At 36.7% G+C, this 27,348-nt stretch overlaps 2 protein-coding genes across 11 annotated transcripts in view; both read right to left on the bottom strand.

The window, feature by feature from the left end:
* Nucleotides 1-3,402, bottom strand: part of LOC134531143 (AMP deaminase 2) — a 224,518-nt gene extending 221,116 nt beyond the window's left edge. The window contains exon 1 of the mRNA XM_063366754.1: nt 3,103-3,402. Coding sequence (XP_063222824.1) covers nt 3,103-3,202 — 100 coding nt within the window. The 5' untranslated portion in view covers nt 3,203-3,402. The remainder of the gene's footprint in view (nt 1-3,102) is intronic.
* A 2,506-nt stretch (nt 3,403-5,908) lies between these two features.
* LOC134531141 (uncharacterized) overlaps nt 5,909-27,348 on the bottom strand; it is a 50,504-nt gene continuing 29,064 nt past the window's right edge. For 7 of the 10 annotated variants that reach the window (XM_063366745.1, XM_063366751.1, XM_063366750.1 and 4 more), the window contains 3 exons: nt 20,975-24,326; nt 19,127-19,196; nt 5,909-11,561 (listed from right to left, as the gene is read on the bottom strand). In XM_063366745.1, the coding sequence (XP_063222815.1) occupies nt 11,291-11,561; nt 19,127-19,196; nt 20,975-24,326 (3,693 nt within the window). In that variant the 3' untranslated portion in view covers nt 5,909-11,290. Of the gene's footprint in view, nt 11,594-19,126; nt 19,197-20,974; nt 24,327-25,222; nt 26,094-27,348 lie in introns of those variants that run through there. The other 3 variants (XM_063366752.1, XM_063366746.1, XM_063366753.1) reach the window with 3 other exon arrangements.

Here is a 27,348-nt window from a genome sequence, read left to right as displayed (position 1 = left end):
TAACGTATTGTCACGGTACAATAACACGAACTAACTTGGCATTGTACAAATCTAAGCTACATTGGATGCTTTAACAATTATAATATTAGTAATACTACTACATTTAATGATTATTGTAATAATGATAATAACAGAACCAAAAGAAGTAGCTACTGACGTGTACACTTCTCAAATTTCTCGCTTATTTCTTTCCACGCATCATGAAAATACACATGTGACGTATCGTATAGCATACGGTACTCCCTCACTGCTTCAATTAATAGTTCTTCGTTCATTTCCATTACCATTTCTCAGCACTACTTTTACCAGATTAGCCGGTCTGGCCGGCCGGCGGAACGGAAATTATTCTTTGCCGACGATTCTGGATGGTGCCACGCCGCGCCGTGCCGGGCCGGGCCGGGCCGGGCTGATCCGATTCAGTGGGTTTCGTGCTTTAGCCGTCTGGGAATTGCTTCAAGCATCGGGTCGGTCCGGAATGACACGACACGTCACAACCACTCCAGTCGGCTACAGAAAGCCGAATGTTGCACCCTGGTCTAGTTTATTTTTCATTATATTTTAACCTCGGTGGCAAATGCCTACTAGAAAATTTACTCACTTTGACGTAAAAGTAGGCTACTGCTAAAATCTGGTGCCAAGTCACCCAGTTGTGACATGTGTAGTATAAACAAGGGTCGCCTTAAACATTCGGCCCAGAATTGCCATACATTGACTTTTAAAGTTATGTGCAGGAGCATGACCAAGAATGATTTATTTTTTATTACTAAAATTGATTTTTTAACTTGTAATTTCTCCAACATTTTTTTTATTTTATGAAATTGACATCATGCTGTTGCACATTGTATCTTTCATATTTTATGTACCATAATTATGGTACGGTTTTGGGTTCGAAGGAGGGGGAGAGAAAGGAGTAGGATTGAGGGAAAGATACCTACCTACTGGATTTGGGAAGAGGAAATAAATTCAGGAATCGGGCGCGGAAGCCCAATCAAAGTGAAACAATCAATAAAAAACTACGATTCGAATCTAACTTATCCTCAGTATATATGCGGTCGCTTATAAGAGGAAGAGTGAATTAATATGTTGAATTGAATATCAATATAAATTGAATAAATAAGTACGCAATAAGCATAGAGTAAATATTAAGAAATATGTTGGATATGTGGTAATGAGTGTAGAAGTAACGAGAGAAGAGGAAGGTCGTGTTTAAATTGTATCAATATAATGGTACAGTGTAGAGAGAATGTGTGGTTGTAATTGTAGTAGCTACCAGGAAAGTGACGGTACGTAATTAACGATACCGAATAAATTAAAAGGAGGAATGGCAAATTATTTTTTGTTTGAATTTAATTTCTAGGAGAGAAACATTTCCAGAAAACGATTATTGGCATAATGTTAAGAAAGGTACATGTTTTTTTATGATTTAAATGTTTGTGTGATTAGGTGAGAGGAGTGTTGTGTGTGTTTCATTTGCGATGTAGGTGAAATAGTTTTTTTGTTGGGTGAATCATAAAAGTTATTATGTCATGTAAAAATGGTTTGTGTTCCTGTATGCTAGTTGTACAATCGTTGAAGTGATAAAAACAAAGCAAAAGGTTTAGTTAGGGTAGGTCGGCTTAAAAAACAAACAAAAAAACGCGTATTTAATTTTAGTAAAGTGGTAAATTATAGGTGGGAGGTATCGTAGCAGTAGACTAAAATTCTACACGGTCTAGTTTGTTTTGCGAAATCAGTATTCATTATTATAAAATAAGAATTTCCGTGATACAAATTTTGTGGTATCGTGAAATAGAAAATAGGCCGGTCAAGTCTATTTCACGTTTCCGAGATTTAAATGATTAGCTTAATGACAACTCAAGATAGTATTTTTATTGCTATCATGAAGTAGAATACACTCGGCATACTATATTTCGGGATACCGGTAAAAATGTGAAATATCTCGGTAATATTTTTCTCGGTATCGTGAACCCACTGGGTCAGTTCTATTTTGCGATACCGGTATTTTTTTTTGCGTCATAATTTTAACACTTTTCAGGCAACTTTTATTTTTAAATTATATATATGTATATATGTATATATGTGTATATATATGTGTGTATATATATATATGTATATATATATATATAATGTTACATACAGATATAATTTTATTGATAATGAAAAATCGATATCGCAAAATAGAATACTGCAAAGAAAGGGGGGGGGGGGGAGGGAAATTATATTCTAGTTTCCGATACCAGAAAAATATAACATTCAACAAATGAAATGCGTGGAAAGTAGTGTTTTATACAGTTACTCACTGAAAACCCCCATATTCCCGTGCTTGTCCTGTAAGAAGGTAGGGGTGGTAATGACGTAAACGACGACAAACTGGTGACGTCATCGGTATTATGGTATCGGGGTATTTGTATTCAAATTCGCGGTATTTTTATTCAAACGCACATAATTCATTATAACCCTACCACGTAAAACCGCTTTCAAATCATGCAAAAGTCACAAACTGGAAGTAACTGGAGGTCTATCTAAGGTAGTCTGCATTGTTACATTATTTCGCGACCACAGCAATGTTCCAACCTTGCCACCTGCACTGTGCTGCGGCCGTCCTTGTTTGTTTACAAGGTACTTACTCAAGGTTTACATGCCATCAAGAACCTAGAATAGTATTTATCTATGAATTGTGGTTTAACGCCTATCTTTTCCAGTTACAAATTACAATCATAAACTGAGATTTTCTGATAAAAACCACCCATTTCCGAGATCGGACTTCGTGACCTGTGAGATATATGGGCAGTGGAGAACACAAGACCTTCTCCACTTAAATGGGTTTCAGGATTCGCCACAATGTTAATGCAACAGCGACAGCATTTGCAGGTAAACTGGAAGCAACCTGAGAAAACACACTAGCTCACAGCTACTTCCGAAAAAAAAAAAATGCACTAATCAAAAATAGTACCGTTTAATAGAAACAGTATTTCAGCCGAATTAAACTACAGTAAGTCAATAAATACAGAACATTAAACTACACGTAGGAATACTAACTTCTTTTTTTTAATATACTGTGAAAAATATATTGGTAAATACGTGCAAAAAGTTCATTCTTACCTGCTCTTTCCCCGTTGGGTTGACTACTGCATGCACTGTCACCATCTCCATCAAAATTCATCTGGAACTTATCCTGTGACACAACCAACGTGTTTTCCATGTTGGTTTAAATTGCTTGGTGTGAAAGAAACAAAAAAAGCAAAACGCTTTTCTTCTTTGTCTGTTGTAACGCCACGAATGACACTACTTCACTTCTTTATTCACTTACTGAAGCGACACCGTCATCCTACTACGACTTCAACAGCACTAACCGAATCCCGACTGAGTAAAACTGCGTTCGTTTAGCCACACCGCACTGACGGATATACACGCTTGACAACACCGCGCATGTTGACCAACTCAACTTTTGAATGATTAATATCTCTACGCAACAGGAAAAACATCTTTCACACGCTTCAATTGAATTAATCCTGGCAGCAATGTAACAAATTACGTTAACCAACAAACCATAATATATTTAGTAGTGAAATATAACTTAATTATTACGTGCTAACTTCTAAACTTGCCAAGTTACTAAACCAAATTGATGGCTTGGTGTGGGTTTTGGTATACATGATGCACTTATTTTGATTTTTGATTTTTGATTTTAGAACTGTCATAACTCGGGTAAGGTTAATTCTACTTAATTCCGCAGTGGCAAACGCGTAACCTAAATAATGTTATGCTACATACTGTCCGTAGTATTCGTGTCTTGTTGGGGCACATTTTGCACCCGAGCTTAATTTTCCGAAATAAACATATGTTAGATGTGTGGTTGTTTTTCTGAGCGGTTAGGTCTGCCCGGTCTGCCACGGCGTTGACGAACCCGCCATAATGAATTTCAATTTCGTGTTGTTGATAAACATTAGGTATTTTTAGTTTGGTTAAAATACGATAATAAATTACGGGATACATCTCTTTTTAAGGTTAGCTGTGAATTAAATTGAAGTGTGAATAATAGCATTGCCTTCGGTGCCGTACTTTTTCGTAACCTACTTGGGCACTTTTGAAATTTACCAAATTTTCTGAAGAAATAGAGGTGTTGAAAACTGTGCTATGTTTAGGGAAAGTGAATATAAAAGTACGAAGATACAGCTTCCTCCCTTAAATTATGTTTATGAAATTGCACTTTACTTTCTTGTAGGCTAGTGCTGCTTTCGTTATAATAGGGGGAAAAGTTAAATCTGAACCGTCTGTTATCGCTGTGCGCATGGTCTGCCTTCCCCTTTACCACCTCTTAGCACGACAGTATCTCACATTTCATTATCTGTACATTGCAGCTGCCACCGCCATTAATTGTTTACCTGTCGGCTTGTGTATTTGTTCTGAAGAACTTCAAATATTGTAAATGGTCGATTAGGTAAGGCTAGCTACATAAAAAATACTTTCTAACATTGTGGACTGTTTGTTCGGTCAGTGTAGATACATTAAACATACTATAAAATATTTCTTATAGTTGCTTAGGAATTACAAATTTAAGATGTAGCTGTAGCTATATTGACCTAACCAACCGTTATCAATATTTTAAAGTATTTTTCACGTCGCTAACATAACCTATGAATTGTTCGTTACTACATGATTCAAAACGCTACATTAAATGAAATGTCAAAAAAAAAAAAATACTTAATTCAGTGATATTTGGACAAAAAATCAACAAACAGAAAATATTAATATTTTCCTACAACTGCAATACGCCGTCATATTAACTACTTTTATCATAAAACATTACCATGACTAAAGTTCTCCCAAATAAACCGACAAATTGACATGGATAAACAATAAATGGCGGGCAGTGGCAATACATATACAGAAATAGAAATGTGAGCTAAAATCTGGGATTTCTCAGAAACTAGTGAGAATTTATTAACGCTGTTTCCAGGGTAAATACAGGAATGTCTCTAGTGTTGGAAAATGGTATTTTCATAATTTTAATTTTTTCTTTGTGGAAAAGCAGCAGCGTAAGATATTTACCGAAATACCCTTTCTGTGGTTTAAACAAAAAAAAACCTGGTTTGAACGGGGTGAAAAACCCAGGTTTTTTGGTTTATTTAAAACTTTTTTTTACAACCCTGGTACGTGGAACATCCCTCATGCCCATCAGTTCCATCTGCACATTAGACAGGTCTTCCAGATTTTCTGGGCTTTCAGGAAAACTCAAGAAAATCTTCACTATTGCTACTCATGTTCTTAAAATAAATATACTTCAGATTTTAAACAATAATATACTCATAACCTCAAAACAAACAAAAACTAACAATACTTACTCAGAATTTTCACAATATTACAACCTCACTGTACTTGCTGTGTTTCAGTATTTTGTTCCGCGGAGTCTTGCGACGTGAAGATCTCGAAGTTCTATGCTGTTGGCCCATTCCTGTCCCATAAAGTCTCTCGTTGTTCACGGACTGGAAACTGGATAACTGGATCCAGCTGCCTGCGTTCACTCGTTCAACTAGTAGATCCCACGATGCGTAGAAAATTCATTATGTCACTCAGCTAGGCGGTAAACAGCATAGCCGATTATCCTGTGACACCTTCACCGCAGTTCAATTTACCAAAAATGTTTTTCATTTGACAATTTGGGGTGGGGGGAATTTTCTCTTTAATGATTTTGCAAATTTCAGTCTCAGGACATGTCAAAATAAGTGCCAGTCAGACTTTGGGTGCAAACTGTCGCACTCCAGACCTCCCGGAGATCAAAATTTGGCCTGAAGTGGACATTCATAAAGACTTCCATAAATATTTGGGCGCTGAAAAATCATGTTAGTTCCAAATAATTGTTACGATCGTTGATTCCTTTACTGAAATAATTTCTCTCGGACACAGATTAATATTAACTGTATTTTATTAGCATTTTACGACTATGCACAGTTTTTATAGGAAACATATTATTTTGCCATTTTATAAAATTTGAAATGTGTTACAATAAAAAATGTTTATATACACTTAACAAATAAAATAACAAATGACAGTTATCTGTCGACTTATTTCTATAATTTGCCTAGATACATTTGCTGTACTAAGTTATTTGCTATCACAGATTATTAGCTTCTCATATGTGCCAAACCTATCACTAAAAGTTCAATATTAATACTTTTAGAGATTAGCAATAACACACATATTTTAATAAATGACTATATCCCTAACCAAAAATTTTACTGTGTTGATAATTTTAAGTACACCTGCACATCGAAGTTACACTCCTCAATTAGCGTGATTTAGAAGTAAACACGCCACAAAATTACAGCATGATTTGAAGTAACGTGATCAAAGATTTGAAATATCACTTTTTTCTTTAAGTGAATTTTAATTTCTGGGTATAAGTAGTCACAATGGCACTCATATAGCATTAAATACAATGCAACTAATCAATAATGTGACATCAACAAACAATATTTTGCTAATTCCTTAATACATATTCACTTCCTTCATTGCGTATTTACTATAGCCCATTTTATACAGCATTAGTCTGAATTTGAACAACAAACTTGGGCTGCAGGTTCATCATGACAAAATAAGTGGAAGACCTAAACGACTTATGGTATAAAGTGCTTTCCAAGGCTGGTGTAAGTCTTTGAAGTTAGGGATTAACATTTTTACTGTAAATAATAGAAAAAGTATTTAAGATTGAAAACTGAGTGTCTAGATTATGTTTAATTGATTTAAATTCTACCACGCGCATTTAGTTGCTGTAGTAAAATTATTCATTGAAATAATTGGAGGTAGTAACATGCCAAAACAATATGTGGAAATGAAAAGTGTTACCCTCAATTATTTCAATTGAAAAATTTTACTAGTGACAAAATTTGCTGTGGTTGTAGAACTTTGTTCAATTAAACGTAAATCAGGCTCTCAGTGTTTTATCTTAAATACTTTATGTATTATTTACAATAAAAATGTTGTTCAGCGCCAACTTCAAAGATTTACACCAGCCTAGGGAATCACTTCACCATACATAGGTTTTCAACTCATATTGTCGTAATGACCTTGCAGCCCAAGTTTAATGGCTGAATTCAGACTTCTTCTGTATAATTTCAGTGGTTTATATTATGTCATCCTGCAAATCAGCAGCATCTCTAGTGAGAAAAGCCAGAACTTTCAGGGCTAGTTTACCTGGCGCCTACTAGAATGTGCTTGTGGCAAATCATGGCAACCACACATTTGGTAAACAGCAGTGTCTGGAATTATGTTAGAAGTTAAATAATCTTTCTAACAATAGAAAAAACACTTCCATATTAATAAAATTATTATTTTAATTATTATTTTGTAAATCAAAAATGTTGTTATTGTCTACTTAGACGTGTGCGAATATCAGTCTTTTAGTTTAATTTGAATACGAATATAAAATTATTCGCGAACACAAATATTGAATACAAATAGTAAGAATAAGAAATAGAATCCCAATAAATATTTTTTCATGTCATGTAATAACTTCTGAAAAATTAGACAAATAATACTAAAGAGAAAGTTTGGTTAAGTTAATTCAGCTTCAATAATTATAAAGCAAATGTTTTTTTTTTTTTTAAATATTAAAATTATGAAATAATTATTTTTTATTATGCAGCTAACCTAACTTAACATAACCTAACCAACCAACTTTTCATTTCAGTTCCTATTTGCCTTATTTTCTACAACCTGTTACTCTGCAGATTTATCCAGAAAATTTTCGCTAACCGCAAAATACGTACCATGAAATCCATTGCAATCTAGTTACAAAAAATGTTAATTTTTTTTTAATGCTGTCCTTCCTAATTGGTGACTGAATCATTTCATATTTAAATATTTAAACCCTAGTTATTCATGAGTTTTCGTAGTTGAACGGCCACCAGGTAAATTGTATTTTAGTTCAGCAATATTATAAAAACAATTTTTGCTAATTTCATCTGCAATCTTCAACCATTATTTTTTTATTTTATTTTTGTGTAGCAACGTCTGTTTCATCATAGATATATACAGTAAGTAACTGCTACTGTATTACATGGTGTTAGATCAATTGCAACTATCGATTTACAAGCTGTTGAAATTATTACGATTACTTCTTTTAAAGCCTATCTCAATGGAGTGTCCGTGTTTAGTGGTGTTGTAGTCAATGGTTGTTGACTTCCCCCCCCCCCCCCCCCCCCCCAAATTTTTAGTAAGTGTGATAAAATACAAATAATATTTTATTTTCAAATTTGAAATGACTAAAGTGCCGTGTTTTGGATTGTCCACGCGATTTTCCCATTACTATTTAACAAGAAAATAGTCAAAAAAAATTTTTAATACTTGTTGCATGTTTAAAACGTCACTTACTGTTCATACTTTTTATTATGATGTCCCATTATAACATAAAAAAGGGTATTTATACTGCAGAAAAAACCTCAACAGTAAACGTTGGCATAAGACAATGTCCTGAGGTATGCTATGTCTAATATTCGTTAGGAAACTAATATAAATTATTTCGAAGTGTTAGTATTCTAGGTTGAATCAAATATGAATAATTTATTTATTCATATTTGTATTCAAAAATTTTAATATTCGCACAGGTCTACTAGTTAGGTAATGTTATGCCCAAGTCCTGTTATGTCAAAAATGTGGCCTAAGAAATTTTTTATACTGTAATTTAATTTTAGGTTTTTTAATATCAAAATTAAAATTTATTTAAATGTACATCAAATGTTATTTAGACATATATTAGAAATGTAAATATATTTCAATGGGACTAGTGACTTGATTAAAATGGTTGTCAGCCAGCACACTTACATGATTAGAAACAAATTATTTTGATTAACATATATATGCTTATGGAAAAAACATTTTTGATTAGTGCTCTGTTTTCCTGGAACAAATTAGGGCATAACTTCGATCGGCAGGTACACATATAATGGTTACAATATATCATATACATTTATTCATATTTGTTGACTATTTAATTAATTTTACTGTTAAAAGACATAACATACTATATTGCTATTTAAAATTATGTTTCCAAATACATATATATGACTTCTTCTGGACACCAATATGAAAATTTTTGAATCACAAAGAAGTGATTTAATTTTGAACAGCATAAAAAATTAAATGTTATATCACATACTTAAAACTAATACGTATATCCACAATGTATATTTTCTTTTCATAAAACAGTGTCTGTGTCCGAATCAATGACAAAAAAAAATGGACGTGCTTGCTCAAGTTAAGCCAAGATGTAAAGTTACTGTAAGTAATGCTAGCAAAATAAAAGTAGAAATACACAATTTATGACAATGTAATAAATGTAATAAATCCTCCAAGACAACAGATTAAAACAAGGTAAGTCTTGTGATGGCTAGTGAAACATTTTAGAACACAATGTTTTAAATTAGTGAGCTGGTGCGCAATCTTTTTCCTGCGTTGCTCGCAACTCTGGGGCTTTAAGCAGGACTCTCTCTAATTTGATGGTTAAGATATGTTTAACAAGTTCAATGCATACTCCTTGGGTTTAAGGATAAAGCACATGCCCTTTTCTTTTGGCTATGTTGAAAGGATTAAAATTAAACCAGATGCTAAAAGGCTTTTAAGAAGGTAGCTAACACATTCTGAAGCTGCTTCTATTCACGTGGGAAAAAAAAAATTCAAACACTACAGACAGCTCCAAATCTCCTTTTTTTGAAAACAAAATGGGCCTAGAAATTAAAACATAAAATCTTGTCTCTTAACTAGTTGAATTATGGAGATATTAGATGTAAATTGTATGAATCATAACAATAATAATGCCATAGGTGCATTTGAAATGTACAACCAACAACATTGGGTACTCAAATTAAATTAAAAATTGTATGTACTTTCTCAGGTTTCTCACAGCAAGCATTTCAAAGAAAATGGCCAACTGGCTTTCTCTGACTTGCTTATGAGAATAAGGCTTTTTGAGCTGATTTCTGTGTTCCTACTTATTGGTATGAAAGAAGCTGAAATAGGTGACACAACTCTTCAGACATTAATCCAATATCATTCAATATGAAAAAAAAAAATTCAATTTCTTAATTCAGTAGTTACTGTTCCTGTCAATACCATAAAATATTAATGTTGAGAACTTTTGCAGAAGACTTACTAAAAGTTTCAGAGAGTTAGGCTGGCTCTCATAATGAAGAAAAGTCTGTTGTGTGGTGGGCAGAAGACAATGAAACTATGGCACACACACAGAGGTCAACAGAAAAAAGGTACTGCCTGCATTTTACTTAAATTTTCTGTATGCACATTTCGGTCAGAACAGTAGAAGGCAAAATTTTGTTTAGTATCTTGGCAAATAAAAAAACAGATAGCCTGAACTGACTGTATTTGAAACCTCCCTAAAATTACACTTTAACAGAAATGACCCAGGTAAAGTTATCTTATAGGATATCAGCTATTTTTGTAGACGTAAACAGTTGTGAGGATCATTATGTGCATCCTTATCAGGGGCGAATGCATAGGAGGGAATAGGGTGGAATATATTATCGGCACTCCCCCCCCCCCCCTGAAAATAAAAAAAAAATGTTTTTTTTTTTTTATAAAAATGAATCATTCCCACCAAAGGAAAGAAATTGAAAACAAAACAGCATGCAAAGTGTTTCTAATTCCTACCCCTCCACAAAATAAACTTCTGCATATACTCTTGATTTTTATGGCCTCTAATGAGCTAATGGCACACTTAACGAGCACAGATGTGACAATAATCAGTTGCGAAGGTAACGTGATTCCTTGCCTTTAGATAATGTAATCTGATTGTAACACATAGGGAAGGTATTTGACCAAGATCAGTGATCACTGACCAGGATTCATGACAAGTACATTCAGTTAAGTGTTTGGCTGAATTCATGCTGCTTTTGATCTACTTATGATAATATAGCCATGATTCATGAAATATATATATATATATATATATATATATATATATATATATATGCACATTCTTTTTCTTCAGCCCCTCAGATAAGTTGTCTTCTTAACATGTTACAAAAATTAATTTTTCAAAATTCTGAGACCAATTACATCTTCAGTTTTTAACTCAATTATATAATATTACTATTCACATAAAACAAACTGTGAATTAATCTCATCTAGAATAATCTGCGAAGGAAGTTGCTGTTAATATACTATCATATCAGAAACAGCAAGCACCAACGTTAACCTCAAAGAGTATAACAAAATTTGAGAGTTGAAGATATGGAACACTTGAGACAGCCAAAGTAACGTACAATAGAGAGTGTCTTTACTTCTCGCTGCTGAAGTCAAAGTCGTCGCTGTCGTCATTGGCGTTGAGCTGCAGCGAGTCCGAGTCGGACTCCATCGTCCTGGACAAGCCCGGGAGCTTCTTGGCTGCGGGGCTCTTGCTGGGGAGCAAGGGCTGCCGGAGGGCCGGCACCTCGCTGCTCTCGTCGCTCGTCTCCTGCCCTAGCCCGCCCAGTACGTCCCTCACGCGCTGGTTCATCGCCTCTCGCGACAGCTGCTGCTCCCCGGCTGCCACTTCATCTCCCTTGCCACTGCGACAGACGGAGGTTGCAACAGCACCCCACTGCAGAGATGTACAAGATACCCTTTCTGTAATCTTTGTACATTTACATATATATATATATATATATATATATATATATATATATATATATATATATATATATATATATATATATATATATATAATTAAACATACATTTAAAGCAGGTGCACAATATCAATATTTGCATCAGATAGTTTCTAGTAATTAGTTTTTCAATGTAACATTCAAAGTTTGATAAATACAAGACCACAGCAGTAACTATAGTAAAAGGAACAATCAGAGAAGCCAAATAAATAACAAAACGCCCCTGGATAAGGAATATAAATTGCAGAGATTGATTCACACTTAGCCACACTTGGAAAACTACCCGTCTATACCCAGCCATGAACCAAAGTGGAAAAGATGTCTGAAGAGACTGAGGCATGGTGTCCCACCTCTATTTTGTTTGCTAATCTATGCCTTAAAAATGATTCGTTGAACTTTAATAATGTCACATTATACTATTGTCGTTCCTTTCTAGGAATTTTTTTTTACGGCTGTGCGAAGTTTTTTTGGCTTTGATAACGTTGAGAGCTCTTCGTTTGGTGACCGCGTTTTTCTTCGGTCAGATGCTCCTAATAATTTCACTGGTAAGGTATGTAGTTTCTGTTTCATAGCTTGTATTTTATAGCTTTGTTTATTTCATAGCTTGTATTTTATAGCTTTGTTTATTTTATTATCATGTTTGATAACTCATGTCTTGCCCTTGATGTATCAACACATTTTTTTTTCTTTTGTCTGCATGGAATACTACATTGCGAAGAGCCTGGAATATTCTCTGATAATATTGTAGGTGTCAATCTAAAAGAGGCTGAGCGTGTGGAGCAATCACTGATGCGACAAGACTGTGGACGAGCTACAACTTATTCACGCTGAGGGCTGTGCGCACGTTCCCGGTGACTTTATGGTGTTATGAATGGGCGCCACCACGTGTAAGGGCACGTGGACCCGGCGGAGTCTCGCTCCTAGGGCGTGACGTAGCCCAGGTGGGGACGAGTTACCAGCCCTTTCTACCCTATATAGATCCAGACCTGGCCCGCTCTAGGCGTCGGGCACGCCACACTCCTAGGCTAAGTAGGCTCACTCACCACGTGGTTAAATAAAGTACTCAGGTTTTACTTATATCCAGATTTAATTCCACGAACACGCCTCCCTCTACGCACGTTACACTTTAAACGGTTAAAAAGCCTGAGGCACGAACCGACTTAAGTGAATGCATGGTCCACCCACGTGGCCATGCGATAAAGTATGCTTAGTACACAATGTATAAAAACTCGAATGAGATAATTAATTATTAATACAGTCCGCCGACCGAGAGCTGCCCCGAGGATTGACGGACGAAAAGGTTTAAGAATAATTAAAGATGCAGAATTACTTGATCGGTGGTTTACAACGGTTGAGATCCCCGGGGTGCTGGCGCGTCTGCTCTCGGTCGGAGATGAAGATGAACTGCCCGAGAGCTGGCTCGTCTCGACTAACATGGCGCCTCCACGCCAACACAATTACCGTTATTACATTCTGCGATTCCGTGCCCCGGCGAAAGTTAAGTAAATCATAAATTAACATTAAAAAATATATAAAAATTACTGGCAATTTAAAGTACATTAATATTTACGTAGTTATTGAGAATTTATATAAACATTCCTACCCTCGTCCAAGTCCGTGCCTATTCGGGTCCGCCCGGGCAACGTCTGTAGTTTTTTAAGTAACGTAATATTTAAATTAAAGAAATACATGAGTAAACTGCAACAAAACACTGGGGCAAAAAATGAATGAAAAAGGGTTTACAATTCACATTAAAACTTAACACTTTAGGGGGTCGCCACACTGCTTCTAAGCGCCCTCTTGCCGGGCTAGAAACACACGCACACACGCACGCACGAGCGGGAGGTTTGAATAGAGATGGTGGTTGGGCGGTGTCATATCGGGCTCAAAGGGGCCGCAGGCCCGGACGACGTCAACGCAAATGAACCAACACTGTTGGTGATCTCAGAAGACTAAATGCTGACTGATCATCCTGGAATGTTTTCTCTTGAATGATTCACTAGTCTTGTATTATGCTATTGTTTCAATCAGCTCCTTGATTTGCGTTCTTTCCACTCTTTGCGTTGGTTCTGGTAATCTCTCGGTGTTATTTCAGCAACAAGCTGCATTTTTGCTTTTTTTCTGAATATTGTGCTATATATTTTTCTTTAGCAGCCTCATAAAAAGCAGCATTATCTTTAACTAGCTGCCCGACCCGGCTTCGCACGGCTATACTCAGGGTGGCCACTACATTTGTGATACAAAATTCCAGGTTTTTTCCAGGTTTTTCCAGGTTTTTTCAAGATTTTCCAGGTTTTGCAATATATACAAAATTACATGTTTTTATTTATGTAATACATGATACAAAGCACACATTTTAAAACACAGGAACTTTATAGTACTAAATATAGTAAAACAAAAATGCACAAAATGTGATACATACCTAACTAAAAAAACAGGTGACAGTCAGGGGCGCAACAACTAAATTTCCAAAGGGAAGGGGGAATATACCTTTTTATAAAGAATCATCGATCCCCCCTAATGAAGCGGGGGGTTCCGGGGGCCCTGCCCAGGGAAAATTTGTATTTCAAGGTGGAAAATGGTGCTATTTAAGCAGTTTTATTATCTAAAAATTGATTACACAGCACTTTCTTTGCCCCTGTTTGCACACACTTCAAGGTTTCAGAGGGAGGGGGGGGGGGGCAAAATACCCTTGCCCCCCCCCCTGTTATTGCACCACTGGTGACAGTTTACTAAGTTTATATTTGCCACATAACTTTAACCTTATTTTGTGTTTCAAATTTCTTCGTCTATGAGAGCTGTCTGTTTTACGGCATCACTCATTATTTTGACTTTTTTTGTCTCAAGTCCCATGAGAGTCTTTTCAGCTAGTTTTTTTTTTTTTTTTAACCAAATATATCTGGTATATTTTGTGCATATTAAATAGAGCACAACACTGGCCGGCTGGTGGTTGTTTTCATTCAAAACATGGCTAAATAACTTGCATGGATCAGACTGAAAACATCAGGCTATACGTGTAAGTTATAAGGAATCTTATTATCATGAATTGAGATATGTTTTTCCAGTAGATATACACAGCGACCAACCGGATGCTCGCCCGCGTCTTGTCTTAACTGTCGCAGCGATGTTTATTTTGACAGCTCAAGCAATTATCTTTTCCCGTGGGTTGATAGAAAAAGGTTGCTTCACCCAGCATAAAAAAAAAGGGCTACGCCACTTATTCCCCACGCAGGAAACACACTGGCTGCCGTCTGTCATCCCCCGCATTTCCCCCTTTCTTTCTTTTAACATTCCACGTCTCGCCTCTCACGCGAGCAATAACTAAGCGATGTAGCAGTTGCACCACACATTGGGCCGTGTTTATGCTTTGTTTGGTGACCGCAGGAGGTCCAACATGCTTTTATTCGGTATATTCCCTTTTCATAGGACCACTGCTATTAAAATTCATTAATATTTAAGTTTGAAAGCTTGTAAATTCCTTGCCAGAGATGACTGAACTCTAACTTGGTCCCCCCCCCCCCCCCCCCTTCACTCAACTCTTCAGTACCCTATTCACAGTAGCCAAATTTTACGGGCGAAAGGAGGGTTAAAAGAGCAGTTTCTCACTGAAGGTTTTTCAAAGGAGAGCGAAGTTGGGGTGTTATAAGGGAGGACACTAGATGGTTTGTGTGAGCTAGCCTTGAAGAATGTGACAGAGGGGAGGGCGTCATGAAGCCGCTGCCGCCAGCCAGCCGGACGAGCTTAGTGTGCGCCCACTCGCGGTGCGTAACCTAACGCTGCCATATTTTTAAAGGAAATGTCCCATTTTTTTTTTGTTATTCTTACATGAACATTATTGGAAGTGTTAAAGCCAACACAAAAATACGCTGTGTGTTAAAATTAAAAGATTTTAATGATCTTTCATTGCATTTTTTAAATATTTTTTTTCTGATTTTCACATTTTGGTCAAAATGTCCAATTTTTTGACGGTTCCCGAGAATGTATTCGTAAAATCACTGCTTAGTTAAATCTGGTGTTCGTGAAATCGGGGTTCTGGTGTACATAATTATTATACATTTAGTATTATTATTTTACAAATTTTAAGTGAACATAGCATTACCGACGTTAAGGTGTGTTAATGCGGAAGGTTTATCGGCTAGCCTCAACACACAGCTGTGAATATTCGTAAAAAAACAAGTAGTGTCGTTAGTTACTGGACATATTTGACAGTTTATTGATAGGCGATGTATTACAAGACGTTGTAGTTTATAACACCGCTAAACCGTTGGAAGCTTCTAGTATAAATTAAAGTAATAAAAGTGCAAACGTAGGACTTCTTTGTTACAGGAAGCGTTGGTTTCATCCTGAGGAGGTTGAGTGGAAAAAAATTCTGTAACTTGCAGGTTTCTTGATTGGTTATTTATAACTCTATTGTGATTTTAGATTTGGCATGGCTTGTAAATGCTCCCCTACCCATCGTATCGATCTTGAAACTTTTATTGCATATCTTGCATCTCGCACAAGTTCTGTCTTTCGCATCCTCAGTAGCCCATGGATACTCAGACTTGTAACGACAGGAATACCTAGTAGACATTGCCTCAATGGCTTCCTAACAAACTGCACAGCGTAAGACTAACATTGCTCGAAGACTTGTACTGAACAGAACAAATTAGAACAACACTCTGCATTGCACGCCGTAGTGCGGTTCATATTCCCCCTCCCCCTCTTAGTGACGTATTGCGTCTATGAGGAAAGAAGAAACATGACACGCATGGGAACACTACAGCCGCTGCCAACATGACACTGTATAGATTTGCCGCGTGATTATCAGACGCCGCGATGTACGTCTTATATAAGTTGTGCGCATTTACACCGCAGAATTTGTCCAGGAAAGAAGTAAAATTCCAGACAGTTTCCCGGTTTTACCCGGGCCCTTTCAAATTCCCGACATTTTCCCGGTTTTTCCCGTTTCCCCGGTTTGGTGGCCACCCTGTATACTAATGGGAAAAAATTAAGCCACATCTCCCATTTACAGTAATGGTAAATAAAAAAAAATTCAGTGAAAATTTATTAAATGCTGTATAATGTACTGGAGAGAAAATGAATAGCACCGATGGTTTCCCGACTCGTGCACGCAAAGTACAACTGATGTACCCGTACTTCGCTACGGCAGTCTACAGGCAGATCACTCTTGCGCCGCTCATTATACATGCCCCTCCTTGTGGGTACGCCACTGCCGCGCAATGCCTGTTGCCATGGAGACGCAGAAGGCATGAACAATGCAAAATCCTGTTCTCATGCAAAGTACCCACTGTTGCCTGGTTTTAACCACCCATGGGATCTAATTTTCGGAAAATGTCATCCTGCGTAACATGAGGAACATTACTGTGAAGTTTCAAGTCTGTAAAATATATATACTTGAAAAAAAGGGCAATTTTTGATATTTAAAGTACCCGCAAAATTTCAACGGTGATGACTGCACTAATGAAATAGTCGTTGCCATAGAGACGAATGAAGCATCAACAAAGCAACAGCTGTTGCCATGGTGATTTCCTACCAAAAACTGGAAATTTTGATATATTACGCCCCCGAAACTCCCCTTGAGATCAGATTTCCGCAGAATCCGTTCTTAGTGAGCGTCTACATCACAAAATGAGTAACTATGCTAAATTTCAAGTCAATCGGGTGTATAGTTTTAGAGATCTCGTGATGAGTGAGTCAGTGAGTGGTATTTCGCTTATATATGTATATATATATATATATATATACACACACACACACACGCACACACACACAAGTCCTTGTCACAATTGTAACGGGACAGGAAAATTATTGATGGTCCGAAAAATGAAAATTAATTAAAAATAATAAAAATAATTTTAGTAAAAAAAAAATTAACCACAGAGAGAGAAAAAAAAACAATAGTTTAGGTTTGCGATTTAAAGTGATAAAAAGTATTTAAATACTAATTGAACTCTTATGAGGGTACTGATTGCTTTGTTGTTAATTTCACACGGGTGTTTTTTACTTGTATGGGAAAATTAAGAATGATAAGGCATCTAGTGCATGGCAACAATGTTAATAGACAATAGGAAATAAACTTCTAGCGCCTGCGGCATTGTCAACACACACTTCGTATGTGTACTGCATGTTGTATCTAACCCCATCCAACGCATTTGATTCTAAATTGGATTTTTAGTAAGGATCCCTAATGTTATTGATAATATAATATAGACTATAGCCTTCCTGGATAAATGTACTATCCAACACTGAAACAAACAAACAAACAAACAAACTCTTCAGCTTTATAATATTACTAGGTATAGATTACTATTGTTCTAGTGTCTCATTTATTGACTATTTTATGAAGTCGAGTCCCCGGGGTTTCGTGTCCTGAAGTTTATTCTAGTTTATTGAGGTCACGCCCGGGGCGCTCGTTTGACTCATTCTGGCTGGGCTAGGGGTGCACTCCAAAAACGGGATCCGGTACTGGCGGTGCGGAGCACGGGCTTAGAGGCCATGGTCGGTACGACGTCAATCTTGAGAGGGAAAAACAGCAGATAAGAAAGCCAAGACTCTTAACATAATTTATGTTACCCATCTTCACATAGACTATTTTAAGGATGCTATAACAGCTACAGTCATGTTTGCTTTGAACAATATTTTAAGAGGAATAGTACTATCTCAAAGCTATTGATAAGAAAGAAATTGCTAACATTGAAGTGTAAAATAATACATCTCTGCAGAAGCATTTTAAAAAATTTGATAATTGGATTTGTGATTTAGAAAGAATGGGATTTACACTTGAGCAAGATGACAAAGTGTGTCATTTGTTACCGACACTTTCCAAACATTATGAAAACGTTATTACAGTGCTAAAAAATATGGATTAACTTAACATTAGACATTTTTAAGTTGAGACTTCTTAATGCGGGATTAAAGCTATCTTTATGAATAAACAGATTTTATAAATAAAACTCCTGTTTTACAAACAAAATTAGCATAATTAAAAACTAAGCTATTGAATTAAACAAATAGGTCCTTTAACTGGTACAGAACTAAAATGTTAGTTCAAAAAATTTAACACAATAAAATTAAGTAAGGAATCTTCAATCGTTGCACCTAAACAATTCCGAAAATGTTTTGGTTGTGGTGAGAATTGCATTACTTCACTTATCTACTTTCATAAAATTAGTTTTTAAGTTTTTAAAGAAATTTTCTCATGAAATTTACTTGAGCCACCAGCACACTTTCAGCTTTGTGAATAAGTGCACTCTTTAAAATTAAAATTTATAGTAAAACAACTATTAAAACACGCATCTACTGAGAAAATATGTGAGTTTTTTAGCTGTGCGTAACCAGCACTCACTGTGTGACACTGTGCAAGATGCCAGTGTAACAGATTCTCTAGTTACCTAGCGATGACACCAGCTACAACAGCTAGGAGTGTCAGGTGGTGGTGTTCGCTAGGACCAAGAAGAGACTCACCTGCCCGGCTGCGAGTCACCCACTTGACTGCCTCTGCCAGCCATGTTGCTCGCCCGTTGTGGCGGCACCTCTATAACAAGGCCCCAGTTCATCCGCAACTGCATCACACTACTGGCACACTACTGCCTACAGTAGAAAAAAGTAAAAACTGCTATTAACTGCCAAATAATATTTCTGTGTAGTTTTTCAACTGAGATTTACAGAAAACATTGCAATATAAACTTACAAATGTTAACACCTAAAATAGAAAAAATTCAATTTTTTCTTAAACAGGAAAGGGAAACCTACCAAAAATTTACAAAAAAAAAAACAACAAAACCCAACAAAAACTTCAGAGGTCCTTCCCATTGTGTGCCAAATATTGGCTCCTGTTGGTATATGTTATAAAAACAATGACTATTGCGTTTCAGCAGTTTCTATTAAGGAAAATTAAATCATAAAAAAGTCAGTGTTTTTGATGGATTCTGTTGTCAAAGCACACTGGATTAAATAGCTTTTATAGCATTCTGTTGTAAATTACGCACAAACTATTTTTATTTTTACTTTGCGGAAAAGCCGCAACGTAAGATATTTAATTAAATACCCTTTCAGTGGTTAAGTCCCAGTAAGATGTGCAGATTTACTGAACTTCAGTTCTTTCATGTTATAATTTTTCTGGTTCAAAATGAGTGGCAGAAAGTAGGATGTTGTATGGCTTTCATTTGAACATGCTGATAACTAATGTATTAAAAAAAAAACTGGTTTAAACAAAACAAAAGGTTGTTTGGATTTTTAAAAATAAACTGGTTTTTTTCCAACCCAGGTTTCTATTATGTTTGACCGAATCTTTCTGTTTTCAAATTTATTCTTTTCTATTTTGTTGGTTTGTTTTGTATTACACTCTTGTTATTTTCTGTCTATTTTAACATATTAGTACTGTAGATATATATATAGGAAATGAATGTAAATCTAATGAAGCTATTTAATACAATTGACTACAAAACATAAGGCCAGAAAACAAAATGGAATTTGTATAGATACAAAACAAAAGATACTAACCAACTCTCTTACATCAGAAATTAATGAACATTATGAACAATGATAAACAGGAATCAAAAGAAACAAGAGACTGAAGTGTATCACAAACAAAAAAAAAGTTATATTACAAAGTTCACATTTCTCAGGTTCGCCCCGGTGATTAAATGACTGATTTTAAGAATTCATTACATTACAGCAGTACCTAATAAATGATAAAACAAAGTTGAAGTCTCTAGGGTGCTAGGCATATCTTATATCAGTCTGTGTTTGTTGAAAACTGGGAAAATGGTTGCGCCGGAAGACATAGATTCTGCATCACCAGGTGACATTATGACCATTAAATTCAGTTATAAGCAAGTCATAGGTGAAAAAAATATAATACACAATTACAGAAGCACACACACCCATTTGGGGACATGACGCAGAAGGAATCCAGTCTAATACCTCACACACACATGACATCACACCCTGAACCAGAATATTTATTTGGGTTTGTGTGCACACAGTGGCGTGTTTACTAAAATACCATAGACACACGCCCACGCTAGACCCCTCCTCCCTGACAGCAGAACAGACACTACAAGTGTATGTGAAAGTGAGCATGGGTCCGTGTGCACACAATGGCGCGTGTACTAAAATACTGTAGACACACTCCCACGCTAGACATCTCCTCCCTGACAACAGTACAGACACTACAAGTGTACCTGTATGTGAAGGTCAGCATGGAATACCAGTGTTTTGACAGTTGAGATGTGAATCCAGGTTTTAATTAGTCTTTAATTCAAACTTAGTTAATAATTGTGCAACGCTCACTTTGAGATGTGGTCATACCTGAGCCATGAAGTGATTTGGCAGCTCCAGGCATCCCATCACTGTTGTCCAGGTTCCCCACGGAAGAGCTCGACTGCACCTTCACCTCGCCCGGACCACCAGCATTAGACACATCAGAGCTGCTCCGATCAGTAGGATGGCCCACTCCAAGCAGTGCTTCTTCTCTCTCTTCCTTATCATCTGCCTCCACCACACCTACTATGTTCTTACATCCCTCAACTACGTACACGGGGTCAAAGCTGTGATCATCACGTATGCCCTGCTCTACTCTTGCTTTTGCTGTCACATGCTCTCTCCCATCACTCACATTGTTTTGCTCTTGGTCGGTACTTGGATGAAACTGTTCTTTTTTGTCTACAGTATATCCTTCATCCTTCTCATGGTATTGATTCAGTTCTGATTCATTTGAGGTGTTTTTCTCTGTAGCACCTGTTTCATATTCACCCGGCTTATCTTCACTGTACATTTCACCCTCATGGCCTCTCTGGTGATCCCCAATTTCAACTGTGTTCTGTGCCCCCTCTCCAACTGTATGGTGAAGTCCTGCTTCATCAACAGAATATTTTCCAGTTTCATCAACTATTTGATACTGTCCTGCCTCATCCACAAAATACTGTCCATCCTTACCAACTTTTTGGAACTGCCCTGCATCATCCACATAGTACTGTTCCTCCTCACCAGCTTCTTGGTACTGTCCTGTTTCATCTCCAAAGTACTGTCCATCCTCACCAACTCTTTGGTATTGCCCAGACTCATCAACAATATACTGACCTGCTTCATCCACCGCATACTGCTCTCCTTCACCAACTGCTTGGTACTGACCTGTATCATCTACAATATACTGTCCCTTCTCATCAACTTGTTGGTACTGACCTGTCTCATCTACAATATACTCTCCCTCCTTATCAACTTTTTGGTACTGACCTGTCTCATCTACAATATACTGTCCCTCCTCACCAACTTCTTGATACTGCCCTGATTCATCTACAATGTATTGTCCATCTTCCCCTACTTTTTGGTACTGCCCTGCCTCATCCACAATGTACTGTCCCTCCTCACCAACTTTTTGGTACTGCCCTGTCTCATCTACATAGTACTGACCCTCCTCACCAACTGTTTGGTACTGTCCTGCCTCATCTACAATGTATTGTCCATCTTCCCCTACTTTTTGGTACTGCCCTGCCTCATCTACAATGTACTGTCCCTCCTCACCAACTTTTTGGTACTGCCCTGTCTCATCTACATAGTACTGTTCCTCCTCACCAACTGTTTGGTATTGTCCTTCCTCATCTACAATGTACTGCCCATCCTCATCAACTTTTTGGTACTGTCCTGCCTCATCTGCAAAGATCTGTCTACCATTATCAAATGTTTGGTGATGCTCAGTCTCACCTCCAATGTACTTTTCACAATCACCAACATCCTGGGACTGCCCTGTCTCATCTAAAATAAACTTGGTATCATCATCAATGTTTTGGTAATGTCCCGACTCATCAACAACAAACTGTTTCTTCTCACCAACTTCTTGGCACTTTCCTGTCTTATCTACAATGTATTGTTCTTCCTCACCAATGTTCTGGTACTGTCCTTTGTCACCACCTGACTCATACTGCCCTGCCTCATCTACAATGTTCAGCTTACTTTCCCCTCCTACTTGGTTATACCCCATTTCACCACTAATATATTCTCCATCCTCACCAACTGCTTGGTACAGTTCAGTTTCATTTCCAGTGCAAAGCAAATCATTATCAACACTTTTGTACTGCCCTGTATCCACACTATATTGTTTTGCCTTACTAACATTTTTGTGTGTTTCTGCCTCTTCTGCAATTAACTTTTCGTCATGCTTTTCTTGTTGATTGGTTTCATGGATGTTTGTTATCATATCATCATTTATTTTGTCAGTATATGAGCAGGAAGAGTTATTAGGAATATCATTTTCATGCTGTCTTTTCTCTATAAATGCTTGTTTTTGAGCTATGTAATCATCACTGTCATTATGTTCATTAAACTTTACATTGTCTTTCTTTGAATCTTTTTCATGTAATACTGTTGTGTTTTTCTCTCCAATGTGATCACTGTCTCTTTTGTTACGATATTCATAGTTTTCGTCTGAATGTATTGATAGTTGTATGTTGACATTAGAGTCTCTTTCTTGACCACGATTAATTATTTTTTTTAATGGTACCACAACATTTTGTTCCACTCTGTTTGTAGCAGCCATACTTGCTGCAGACTGGCTTGCAGCATTGCCTGAACTAAACAAACGAAGCTGAGTATTTTTATTCTCTTTTTGTAAGATCTGGTTAGTAGTCAGAGGCTCAATAGACTGATGGTTATTCACCAATTCTAAATTTTGCTGCACCATTTCAACAGCTTCAGGCTGCACTGTTTTTCCCAGTGACAGCATCAAGTGTTTCTCACGTAAATTACTTCCATGTATGTCATTCAATTTCATTCTCTCTGCACTCTCATGAAAGCCACTTCCATCATGTCTAGCATCTGCCATGAAACTTCCAGCATCAATTTGCCCTTCTTCTTGCCTCAAAGAAAAAGGATGCCCTCTACTTGATCCCTTTATGTTATCTCTTGTTACGTGTTCTGGGACCCTTACTCCTGCCTCGTGAATTTTGGGAAAGAGATCATGTTCTGGCTTTATCTTGGGAATTTGCCCTTTTGTCTTGCTGTCATTGCTAACAACACTATGTAGAGCCAAGGATAACATTCCTGGCACATCATCCTGCAATCTGGCATTGTGCACTGGTAAATCTTCTTGTAGAATACCATCGTCCGATAAAGACAGATTTAATAGGTCCCGGCTTGTGTTTTGCTCTGCTTCAAAGTCATAAATGCTCCCAAGTCTACTGTCCTCATTAGGCTTCAAGATACCACTACCTACTAACCTTAATGACTTTCCTGCATTACTTTCCAGTTGTCCACTTCTTAAGTCCAAACCATGAGTGCTGCCATTAGATCCTTGTTTCGTAACATAAGCCTGTTCACTGGCAATCACACCAAGGTTTTTGCTAGGTAGAATATTTCTGCCCATGGTGGAAATCTTGTTTGGCGAGCGAGAAAGTTGTACTTGTGGATAGTCTGTCACACTGAGTGAAGGTATGAAAACTGGGTTACTGTCCGCCGGTCCTGAGATAATGTTTCTGTATGCATCAGTCTGTGGCACAGTGGGCAGCTTTGCTGCAGAGTTATATTCAGCACAATTTGAAGGCATGTACTGATGTGGTGTGTTTAATGGCCTGAACTTTTCTACGTGAAGATAGCCTTTACCGTTCGGGATTTGATTTTGTAATTTCCATTCAGGATAGACTCTCATCAAGTAGGCTTCATAATGTTGCTAAAAAGAAATCAGACATATATCAGTAAACTGCAACAAACATAACAATTTACCTTTATAAATCAGCTGGAAGAGTCCTCACCATGACTTGTTATCTTGTTTAGTTAGAAGACATGAGGCTGATGTGCAAACAATAAGCAAGCTGTCTACAGAATAGGGATAGTTATTGTTTTCTTATATATATATATATATTTCAATTTGAAAGAGTAATTACATTGGAAGGTCTTTAACTCAGCACTTTCAGGACCATAGCCACGCTGCATTAGTGATATTTTGCAGGATTATTGAACGTCAAGATAAATTTAACTGGAATACCAAATGCGGAAAATTTAAATGTAAAATATTAACCCACTATAAAAAAGGATAAAAACAGTAATGAAATGACAACAGATATTACTGTAAACTGATGTCCAAGGTTAAGAGCCAGGACCACACTCGTAGCCAATAGTAAATTATTTTGAATGTTTGTAGCAGCATTCAAAAATATTACATTTAAAAAAAAATATAAGTTGAAAATTTAATTGCGCATGGAAATAAAACTTAGAGTGGTTGCACCATACAAGGTAATAGTTAGCATCCGCTAAGACAAAATAATCTACTACGAACTATCCCTATAGCCACAAACCATGTCAATGTCAAATTCAAAGTTCATAATAATGCAAACCTAAATTTTCTCAATTTTTGTCAACATATGGGGTGAAGCATTGTTGGGATGGATATATAATTGACTTTAAGGAAGTGCATTGGAAGTCTGAATTAGCCCCCCCCCCCCTTTCCCCTAAAATTGAGGAGAAACATCTTAATAATATGTAGATACTAATAACATAATAAAGATATTAAATCCAGACTAATTTATTAATAGTCATAAATCCGTGTATAATAAGTAAGAACTGAATACAAAAATAGCCCAAAATTAACTTCAGAATGTTATTTCAAATAACTACCACAGTTTCTCAAACTATATCACCTTTATTTTCTTTCACATTTCCTTCCACAAAATACATGTTACTTCCATCTTATATCCTTCACCCCCTACACTCTTCACTCTTCTTTTTCTTTCCTCCAAAGATACCAAAAACAAAAACACATCCTTTTTCCATTTACCAACCAGACAACACAACTCCTTTCCCTCAAAACTTCCCCAGTAACCTGGGTTTTGGCGATTACATTCTACACCCCTCCTCGCCAAAAACCTCTTCCAAACCCAGTAGCTCTCTGTGTCTTTCAAACACCTGCTTTGGCAGTCCCTTTGTTAGAACATCTGCCAATTGCTGTCCGCTTTCTACGTACTGTAATTCTAGTTCCATCTTTTTTAACTTATCACAAACAAAATGGAATTTAAGATCTATATGCTTGACTCTGTGGTTATTTTCTGGATTTTTAATTAGTGATATGCAACCTTGATTATCTTCAAATATCACAACCTTATCTACATACAACCCCATATCAATTAACAATTTTCTAAGCCATGCTGCTTCACTCACTGCTCCAGTTAGAGCTACAAGCTCTGCTTCACTTGTCGAGAGTGCCACACAATTCCGTTTTCGAGTAGTCCAACACACAACATTCCCAAATACTTTGAACAAGACCCAGACACTGATCTTCTATCCTTTTTATCCCCACCCCAATCAGCATCTGCATAACCCATTAAATCAGACTTACAACTAACTCTCTGTATATAGAAGCCCTAAGTTACTTGAGCCTTTCAAATATTTTAGAACCCTTTTCAACAGATGCCAGGCTTCATCTGTGGCCTTATCTTGTACCCTGTTAAACAAATTCAAAGCAAAACATAAGTCAGGTCTATTCCAAGCATTAAAAACATCAAACAACCTACTAACTGTCTAAATGGTTTGTTTGTTACATTGCTTTCATTCAAACATTGTGTTAATCTTAATCTAAGGTCTATTGGGATTGGAGATTATTTACAGTTCTTACATTCAAATTTCTCCAAAAGATTCTGTATGTACCTAGTTTGGCTGATTTTCATAATTTTATTTCTCCTGTCATGATGAATTTCAATGCCTATAAAGTATTTTAACTCACCCTTGTCTTTAACTGCAAATTCATTCATTATTTTTTTCTTGACAGCATCGATCAAACCCTTACTGGCACTTGCTACAATTATGTCATCCACATACACAAGCAAATACAATACTCCATATTCATTTGACAGTGAATACAAACAATAATCATTCTCAGATCTAACAAATTTTAAATCTACCATTAGTTGGTTGAACCTTGCATTCCAGCACTTGGGAGCTTGTTTCAAACCATATAATGATTTTTTTTAGTTTAAGTACACATTCAGGGTCAGACACTAACATCCCTTCAGGTGGATAAATGTACACATCAACTTCCAAAACACAATTTAGAAAAACTGTTTTAACATCCATTTGTTCAAAATAAAATGACCTTTGATTCCCCACAGCCAACAATGTTCTAATAGTTGTCAATTTTACTATTGGTGAATAAATTTCACTGGTATCCCACATTTTATCCTGTGCAAATCCTCTCACAACTAATCTCGCCTTGTATCTGTCAACCTCACTTGACTCATATCATATGGTTTAAGAGAAAAAACCCATTTTGTGTCTAGAACTTGAACATGAGCGGGTGGTTTCACCTCTTCCCAAGTCTCATTTTCTTTAATGGACATGGACATTATTTCCCTCTCAACAGCTCCCTCCCATCTTACTTTGTCATCCCTACCCCCCAATTCTCCATAGCTCAAGGGAACATCTTCTACAAAGTTTATCACATTCAAAGCCATGTACATTTCGTAATCTTTAAACCTTGATGGTAACTTTACATTTAGTTTTTTAATCTGTTTGTTCCCCTCATCATTTTGATTATTTAAGTCTGGCCCATCAGCTACTCTATACTCTGCCTTCTCTACCCCAAGCTTGTCTTCCTTTTCTTCTTGTCCTACTTCCCGTCCGTCTTTGAAAAGAAAAGTTTGTTCATCAAACTTAACATCACGTGATACTATCGTTTTACCCTTTTCACCATTCCACAATCT

The sequence above is a fragment of the Bacillus rossius genome, chromosome 3 (genome assembly GCF_032445375.1).
Source record: "Bacillus rossius redtenbacheri isolate Brsri chromosome 3, Brsri_v3, whole genome shotgun sequence".
Lineage (NCBI taxonomy): Eukaryota > Metazoa > Arthropoda > Insecta > Phasmatodea > Bacillidae > Bacillus > Bacillus rossius.
The sequence above is the reverse complement of the archived record's forward strand: the minus strand, read 5'-3'. Positions and strand labels throughout refer to the sequence as shown.